The sequence below is a fragment of the Hyposmocoma kahamanoa genome, unplaced genomic scaffold (genome assembly GCF_003589595.1).
Source record: "Hyposmocoma kahamanoa isolate Upper Pololo Valley unplaced genomic scaffold, ASM358959v1 99702, whole genome shotgun sequence".
NCBI lineage: Eukaryota > Metazoa > Arthropoda > Insecta > Lepidoptera > Cosmopterigidae > Hyposmocoma > Hyposmocoma kahamanoa.
Genome location: NW_020656001.1, coordinates 1508869 through 1518860, shown reverse-complemented (window position 1 = coordinate 1518860; position 9992 = coordinate 1508869). Strand labels below are relative to the sequence as shown.

At 35.8% G+C, this 9992-nt stretch overlaps 1 protein-coding gene across 1 annotated transcript in view; it reads left to right on the top strand.

The window, feature by feature from the left end:
* The window catches only part of LOC113239240 (tudor domain-containing protein 1-like), a 6809-nt gene extending 2208 nt beyond the window's left edge, over nt 1–4601 (top strand). Inside the window, exon 3 of the mRNA XM_026476160.1 lies at nt 3206–4601. Coding sequence (XP_026331945.1) covers nt 3206–4391 — 1186 coding nt within the window. The 3' untranslated portion in view covers nt 4392–4601. The remainder of the gene's footprint in view (nt 1–3205) is intronic.
* Nucleotides 4602–9992: the final 5391 nt, after the last annotated feature.

Here is a 9992-nt window from a genome sequence, read left to right as displayed (position 1 = left end):
TAACTCCTATTATTATCTCAAAATGGCTGTAATTTATATTAATATTACCTATTTAGTTTCAAAGCGGCAGTGTTGTCCTGTCATTTTGAAAATAAATCGTATTTGAATGACACATCAATATAGCGGTATTTTGGAGATAAATTATTAATATAACGCGATTTTGAGACAAAATATAATATAACGCAATTTTTGAGATAATACTATGTTAGTTGTCAAGTGCAAGCTGATCTATTGTGATCACCACTAATTACAGTTCAGAGCCAAGGCCGATAACATTGAAGAACTTGTGGCTAGTGCCTTCCCAGTATGGAGCTTCGTACGCCCATCAGGGAGTAACATTGAGTGAGATGATGAGCAGGAGTTTCGTCTGCCTCGTGGCAGAATCTACACTCTCTATTCTATCTCTGCCAAATATTTGACATGTGCTAGTTCAAGCCTCAGGGTCCTGTTAAGGCTCTAGTGAGCATCTGATGCCATTCCAGTCCAATGACAGAGCTTCTCTACAGTGTTTGGCACTGTAGGCAGGTATCAGGGTGCTTAATTCAAGCCAGATTGTAACACATTGGTGTTTCAGGAACTATAATCAGATCATAGATTAAGAATTCGAGCATTTAAATTGTAAGTTAAAACTAACTACAGACAGAACATTGCTAACTAGAGATCGGTGGCGAGGCGTAAATAACTGTCGTTAGTAAGGCTGGTTAAAAAGATCACCTACCTTAACAAAAACTGATTTTTTTCGTAAAAGGTATGCATAGTAATAGAGCGTGGGCGCTGAATGGCGTTAATGCAATTCCTCGTTGTTAGTGTATACCACCTTTACCATGTGTGTCATCACTTATGTTACTTAAACATTGTTGAATTTTGGGAAGCAAATTTTTTTCTATTGGAATTATAGCCAAATTTTATGATCTTTTTTTCGCGTGCGTGATAACTATCTTCTGCGGATGCAACCAACACGAGAAAGGTAAAAAAATGTGACACAGAGTTAATAGTTGAAATTGAATTTGTGAGATTATTAATATCGGAAAAGCCCATTCGATTCCAAACACTTCCCGCATCAGCTAATAAGAGACATTGAAAACAAAATAATTTGTTTAATTTACAACTGCCGGTCAACCAATTATATTTACATACATACATGCATATACTTCACGCCTTTTCCCCATCGGGGTAGGCAGAGACAACAGTCTTCCACTTGGTACGGTCCTGACACACATCTTTCGCCTCATCAACACGCATCAATGCTTTCATACACGCCCGTCGGTTAAGGGTACTCTTGACCTGGCCCTTCTTTAGGATGGTCTCAATTTGGTCATGATAAGTGCTCCTTGGTCGGCCCATGCCAACTTGCCCGCTCACACTCGCCTTATAAATCTGTTTCGTCACTCTTCTTTCATTCATTCTCTCTACATGTCCGAACCATCTAAGCATCCCTTTCTCTATCACTATATCTTCTTCCACGCCGCAATGCTCTCTTATCACACTGTTCCGTAATTTATCCATCCGAGTCACTCCAGCCATACTCCTCAAAGCTCTCATTTCTACTGCATTAATTCTATTTTCATGCTTCGTCTGCCGAACCTAACGTACATAAGTGTAGGAACCAGCACTAGTATTTGGAGTTTTAATAAAAACACATAAGCACGCTTATAATTCTAAGTTGTAAGTGTTGCTCAGTTTAATAATGAACAATTTAATTTTTTTACAATGTGCCTATATCAAGTCCCGCCATCTATATTTCGCCCGCCATTTACATTAATTCGTCAATGAGTAGTAATGAGAGCTGTTTGGTAGCTCGAAATTGTCACGTAGGTAGAGCATGACGGCACAAACTTATTTTTATTTATTTTTTGTTAGAGAACTAACCACCCAAATTATGGTGGCCGTCTACCGTAGCCACTTACGTCTTCCTCACGCCCTTGGGCTTGGGCATCCGCACAGTGGGCCCAAATTGATAATTCTTGGACATAGGAATAACTTGTGGAATATCGAGCTATTTTTTTTAATGTGATAGATAATAACATTCCTGACAACTTTTAGACTTGTATAATTTCTTGAAAAGTTGATAGTTTCAGAGAAAAAAAAAATATTTTTTTTTGTATGGAGAAATATACATTTTATCTTTATCTCAAAATATAAGAAAATGTAATGTGCTTGGGTTTCTTGCAGTATAGTTCCAATAATTTTCTATGTAGAAAAAAATAATCTTTCTGCATCTACTTGCGGCTTTGTAAGTAAAGGTACGGCTAAATTATCAACTTTTTTATATACTTTTTTAACAAAATACATGAGCTTCGGTCAAAGAAAAATTAATTTTAGTGTAATTTAGAGAGTGTTATAACAATAACACGAAAAAGTAGAAACTAATATATTGCGTTAAAAAATAAATAATAAATCTAAAAATTTGCCACCTTTTACTCGTAAAACCGCAAGTATTTATTATTTTTTTCTATAAAGAGAATGATTGGACCTATATTGTGAACAAACCACACACATTACATTTTTCTACATTTCGAGATAAAAAATAAAATGTTTTATTTCTCCAAACAGAAAAAACTCTAAAAATTTATTTCCTCTGAAACAATCAGCTTTTCAAGAAATTTCATAAGAATAAAAATTATGAGGACTGTTACTATGTATCATATGAAAAAAATTCAATTCTGTATTCCTAAAATTGTTCCCATGATTAAATAATAATTTAGCCTAAAATTTCTACTTTTTATTTCCGCCATTTTTTAATCAAGTTTTAGGAATACAGAGCTGATTTTTTTCATATGATAAATAATAACATTCCTGATAACTTTTATTCTTATGTAATTACAAAGCCGCAAGTACAAGCAGACGGATTATTTTTTTCTACATAGAAAATGGTTGGAACTATACTGTAAGTAACCCTCATAAGTTACATTTTAGTACATTTTGAGATAAAAAATAAAATGTATATTTCTCTATAAAAAAAATTATTATTTTTCTCCGAAACTATCAACTTTTCAAGAAATTATACAAGAATAAAAGTTGTTAGGAATGTTATATCTAACACATAAAAAAAATTTGCTCGTTACTCCACAACTTATTCCTATGTCCAAATTATCAATTTGGGCCCACTGTGATCCGGTCCCCCTGCTCGAAGACTGTTGCCTTACTGTGTGCCATACCATACCAAGTGATATGTTATTAATCTTATATTCCTCTTCATTTTCAGGATGCCATGGAATATGGCTCCCGATGATGCATCTCCATCGCCTGTAGATCAGATGAGGCAGATCATCGACAAGCATCACTTCGAAGTTGGCTCCAAGACGTGGGTGGGGGTGACTCATGTAAATAACCCTCAGAGCTTTTTTGTCCGTATACGGATTTTGGACCCGCACATGGCCGTTGTGGAACAACGCGGAACTCCAATTGACCCTATAGGCATATATCCTCAAGTAAAAATTTTGTACAAGTCTCGAATAGAAAATAAATATGTAAGGGGGAAGGTTTTCTTTATTGATGGCACTGAACAAGACATGAAGTGCGATATTTTCGCAATTGACTATGGGTTTTTTGAGAAAGACATTCCTATCAATGAAATATGTACAATCGGTAACAGCAGGGATCACGAGATCCCACCATTAGCTGTTCACTGTCAATTGGCAAACTGTTTTCCGTTTCGAGGTAAATGGTGTAAAGATGCCACACCGTCCCTAAAATATTATCTTGGCAAAGAAAGAGCCTTGTTGACTGTTAGAGAGAAGAGATCTGACATATGTGTGGTGGAGCTGCAGAACTCATGCCCTGATGAATTGTCAAAGATGATGGCGTACGCGGGATGCTCACACTATGGTTATGCTGATAATGCTGTAACTAGATTCAATGCACCCCAAGGAGAGAAGAATTTTTTCATTCATAAAGACTTGAAGGTTGGAGATAATCTACATGTGAGAGTTCAATCGGGGAATAGCCTGTCTGGTTTCTTTGTAGCCGATAAAAAGGATTACAATGTGTATTTAAATCAAAGAGTAAATTTCTCATACTTTTCTGATCGATTACAACCATTACCCATTGGCGAAATGAATGTCGGCAAACATGTCGCTGTTTTTATGCACTCAACCTGCAAATACGAGAGGGGAATCATTAGAGAAATATTAGGGGAAGAAAAGGCGCGAGTCCAACTCGTTGACTGGGGTGACACAGTTGACGTGCACTTGATTTTGTTGAGACCTATGTCTAGTAGGTTTTATTACTATCCGGTGACCGCCATTTATTGCGCCATGGTGGACCAGCCTTTGCCCGCTGCGATTTCAAGATTATTATTGGGAACTGAATTTGTAATTACAGTTGTAAAGGTTGGCGACCAGTTCAATATTCCCCACCAGGTGACAGCAAAAGTGATAAAAAATTATTGAACTACGACTACATCCAGTTGTACTGAAAATGTCATGACGTTTAAAAAACTATAATACGTATAAAATAAGTATTATCGTTTTTTATACATTAACCATAAAGGCACTGTAAAGGCTGCTAAAAGAATGACTTCATGTTTGCATTTAATGCGTGAAGTCGTAATCAACTTCACGCAGCCGAGACACGCAACTTCACGCAGTCGATCTCGGCTAGATGAAGTTTCGACTGCATGCAGCTAATGCGAGAAGTCATTATCAACTGCATGCAGTCGTGGTCTCGGCTGCGTGAAGTTGATTGCAGTTTGGCGGCTGCGTGAAGTTGATTGAACATGCAGTCAATCTGTTAGCAGCCTAACATCCAATGTACTGAAGTAAATTTTAATAGAAATAATTTAATCAAAGTAAAGTAACCTTAGCTTCAAGTTCATAGAACGAACATGCATTCTGTGTTAAGTATAAATTTTCTATAGAATGCATAAATAATTTACTTTTTATTAATTGGTGAATTATCGATTTTATTCGGCCTATGCAAATTTTTAACATGTTAAGGTACATAAAAATGAAAGTAAATTAATTTGCTATTCCGCGAACCCAGTGAAGGTTAAATCATGCAAAATAGCTGCGCTTATGTTGAATATTTTTCATGCAGTGAATTATATGTATATAAAGTTATAAAAATAAATAACACAAGCGCAACTACAGTCACTAACCATCACCAAAAATATACCCGACACTTATTTCGCCTCTCCACGAGGCATCCTCAGCCAATATAGCCTATATTAGGGTATTAATCTAATATAGGTATTATTGTAATGTACCGTCACAAAAATCAACGGTTTTAAAATTTACCTTTAGGACAAAATTTGCAGCATTTAAACTTTTATTATTATTGTCTAAATTATAATCAAAATGTTTGTTTGGATATTTTCATATTCATAAAAGTGTGTGCGTTTACTAAAGGTGCGACCGCAATCGGTGATATAGCCCTGCGTGTAGTGATTGACATCACATGTCAAAATGACATCGATTCTTTATTTTTTTCCATGCTTTAAGATTCAGGTAAACGCAAACTAAAATTGATTGCAATGTATCTGTCTGTCTTTTAAAAAATTACGAGAACTTTTGTTTACGACCTGTCAAATTTTGATTGACAGCTTGTAAATTTAGTCATCGTGATTCACTGACACAGGCCCAAGTGGCCGCCATTAAGGAAATAATAATAGTAAATACATGACATCTTAAAGTTACAGTATTTGAGAGTTCTATTTATCCCAAATATTTAGATAAATCGTAGTAAGTTTTTTACTTTTTTATTACCAATTTAAAGGGTAAATATATGAATATAATATTATTATAGCCTGTATTGAAAATACCATAAGGCTGAATGAATGACTATAGTCGTCACCAAATAAGAAGCCAAATTTGACACTTGTCATCGTGACGCGAATAGGGATGTGGACTAGTCATTTCGGTAATCACATTATACGATTTTCACGAGAAATCGATACAACATTTTAAGAGTTTGTGATTGTTTATATTATTTTTCGGTTCATTGTTATTCAGGGGGCCTAAAAGGCCAAAATGGTGCAATTCCGTTAAAAGCAATTCATTTACAGAATTCCTTGCAATTCTGTAGCAATTACTTTTATCCTCCCACATTCCGATGAACTGTATCCAATTCTTTTAATTTTGATTATTCATAAATGGTTTATTAAGATAATTTAGTGTAAGTATGTTCATCGATAAAACTACTACATGAAAAGATTAAATTACCAAGAAACCAAGGATTTCATACATTTTCAATTATTCGGCTGGCAATAAGCTAGAAGTTGTCAATGTCAACAACAAACGATCAGATAAAACAGCTTTTCCGAGAAATCGAAGTGAAATCTGGCGATTAATTGCTTACAACACTATTATTTAAAAAAAAAGTTTGAGAACGTAACTGTTTTCAGGGCGTTTCGGGGTAACTCAAAATTGCATTTTACTTTGGAATTCGTGCGAAAACAGTACTTCAAATATGTTTTGTCACATTATATAATGTGTATTTCAATAAAATTTGTGTATTTTTTCAAAACTCAATTATGCTAATAATTGTTTGTTTATTATTTCGTTGATCGCATTCAAAATTACGTACTATCCCCTTTTTTAGCTGTCAAATTTGACCTCGTATTTGGTGACGACTATAATTAATTATTGTCTTATAAAAAAAACGGCTTTTATACGTTTAGTATGTAGTTTATGTAAGTAGAAGTAAATATTCGTGTGCTACAGTGAGTTGAAAGTAACGTGGTCGAGCCAGTGTTTTTCAATTTGTAGTATGGCCAAAGCCCTGCTTTTCACAATTTCTATGGGCGTGAGTACAACAAAGGACTTACTAGTCTGAATCAGTGGCGTAGCGTGGGGGTGCAGAGGGGGCCATGGCTCTGGCGGCACAGCACATCCCTGATGTGCGCCCGTCTCTCGCCCGCTCTCGGTGTGTTATCGTCCATATAAATACACGGGATTAGACCAGCCCGGCTTCTGACACGACACGCACCCGACCCTCACCCGACCCACACCCGACCCGTAACCGACCCGCACCCGCTCTCTGTATGTTTCACGCTTAAGTTACTTATGGTAAAGATTAAATAAGGAAGTATTGGTATGTTACATTGCTGACTTTCTCAACCATCACTCGTTTAATTGGTTGCTTATACTTATAAATGAACAAACAGTAATATCATCGGGGACAAACCAAAATCCGCATAAATGTCGTGACAACCAAATTAGCCTGATTTACGGGAACCTGCTCTTATGAGTCCGTAGACATCATAAATTAATGCTTTCTATGCAAAAATGAAAATCGTGGCCATTGAAATAACAAAGGAATAACTTTAAATATTTCTCCTGGAAAATTTGGTTTAGTACAGATACGCGCTTTTACCAATATTACATACACGGATTTACATTATCCCCGACGATATAACAAACCCAAGTTTGACATGCCATTCAGGGTTCGGGGTTTTGGTCGTTGATAATAACATGAAAGTGTTGCACTGTATTGGTATGGTACTGGGAATTTTATGACAAATATTATATATAAATTAAAACGCTAGTAAGTAAGAATCCTATTCCTATGTATTGGTTATTTATAACTCTGTGAAGACATATTTTTTGTTTACTTTAAAGGCACATTTAGATGGTGAGAGTTTCTCGTCTCGAAGATACGATTATCGAAAAAATATGGAAAACTTTCCTCGTCTAAACATTCGCGATTATCGCCCTTCCACGTGAGTGATAATCGCCTCGCCTTTGAATATAGAACGTCTCCGTGTAAACAGAATTTGAAACTAAAAATCGTATTTCGAGTTTTTGTGCCAGCAGTTTCCACTATGAGCGCAGTGCGCGAGGTTGTTTTGATTATTACTGCTTTTCTAAGACAAGAATTAATGAACCGAGAGCTAAATAAAATTTTGGGTTAAGATATGTTATAAAAAAAAAATATAAAAAAAAAATTCTATACAGTGCAACGAACTTAATAATATCAGCAGTTCCAAATTTGAATGATTTTTGCGTCATTTTGACATATCCATAATCAGTACCGCAGTAATCGATGGTTCGAACAAGACAAGTCGAAAACTGGTAAGCAAGAATCTCCTTACTACTTACATATTTCTCTGTAAACAGTCGAGGAGGCGATTAAGATGCTTGCGAATCTCGAATGACATAATCGTAGGCGAGATTTTAGTTCTTGCCTGAATGTAAACATTATGATACATACGATAATCTTATGGCGATTATTGCTTACGATTTTCGCGTACGATTTTTCGTCACAAAGCGTGCGATAAACTCTCTCCATCTAAATGGGCCTAAAACGTGTACCTATGCTTATGTCGCTTTGTACCGTTTAACCTGTATGGTGTATATAACACTTAAAATAAAACGATTTCTAATTACCTTTTTATTTCTCTCACAAGTTAGAGGCGTCATTTTCTAAAAGTGATTGTTTTGTTGACATATTCATATCCGGATATATCACAATACTCCCTCACATATTAAACGCCTTCCTCACTCTTCTTGAACCGGACAAGTGTGGAAACCACCACCTTACTAATAAAGGCTTACATTTTCGGTTAAAAGTTTGTATCACGGTAAAAAACGTGGTGGTCACGTTTTTAAGGTTAGCAACTTAGGTTACCTGTCAAGCAGCGGCGCCGTGGGTTCGAATCCAGTTTCGCACCTCTTGAGTTTCGTTTAAAATTTAATTTGAAACTTACCAAGAGTTTTTCGGTGAAGCAAACGTCCCAATGAAACTTGCACGTCGAAGGTTCACAACCCCTCGGAAAACATATTAAGTCCCCAACCAGCATTTAGACTAACACCCTCGTCTGACAGGAGACCCGTACCCAGCGGTGAGACGTATAAATGGGTTGATGATGATGGTGACATTTTCGGTTACAATATTGTCCTGCTCTATGTTTGAAGCTTTAACGAAAACAGGGTAAAAATAACAGATATCAAAAATCTCTAAGCTGATCAAAAGTACGTAATGACTAAATTGACATCAATAAGTTTTTTTAAATAAAATTAGACATCTATTCAATAAAAATGGAAGTAAATTAAGTGCCCCGCTACTCCCAGTGTTGCTAGGGGCAGCGGGGTATACACCAACCGTTCTGAACGGGCTCACCATAGATCGTACACTATATTTGAGAGACCTCATTCTTCGGCTGAGAGTCGAGCAGTCAACAGCCTCTGAGGATGCCTCGTGGAGATGCGAAACACGTGTCGGGTATATTTTTGGTGGTGGTTAGTGACTGTAGTTGCGCTTGTGTTATTGATTTTTATAACTTTATATATAATTAACTGCTTGAAAAAATATTCAACACAAGCACAGCTATTTTGCCTGATTCAACCTTCACTGGGTTCGCGGAGTAGGAAATTAATTTACTTCCATTTTTATTAACATGGACTTCCGCAAAGTAACGCCTGAATATATCTATTATATCTATTTAACGTTAAACGCTCCCATATGTTGAATATGACATTCGTAGGGCTAGTTGGCTTACTTTAAGAGGTAGAGAGACTGCTTTATATAAAGTAATAAAACTATCTTTTAATTGAGTTTTAAATACAATGTGTTCATTTCATTGTATGGGATCATTGACTTACAAATAAATGGACGACGGGTCTAATACAAAAACCATACATGTCCCAAGTCAACCTATTTAAACGTAGTGATATGTAAAGGAATATGAAAAAGCTAAAACGTTGAATTTAAATTGTAATGTCATCGCAGTACTGTCTAATTTTGCTTGCTTCGCTGTCAGTCGAACAAACAAAGACTAAAGCGTGAATGACGCTCTGTATACGATTTTAACGCCCTATAAGTTCGGACACTTTTTAGCGCCGACCCGACGTCCATATAATTGTAAGTCAATGTATGGGATGAAAAACTTGGAACAACACAAGTTGGTGAAATCAAATGTTACATTTAACATTTTAATCAAATGAAAAATTGTAAATTTTTTTAATACTCTGTTTTTTATAAGAATGATTTTATTATATTGGAAGAAAGAATCGGGACAGCAGAAGTTAGTCAAATTTAGTAAAATGTTATTA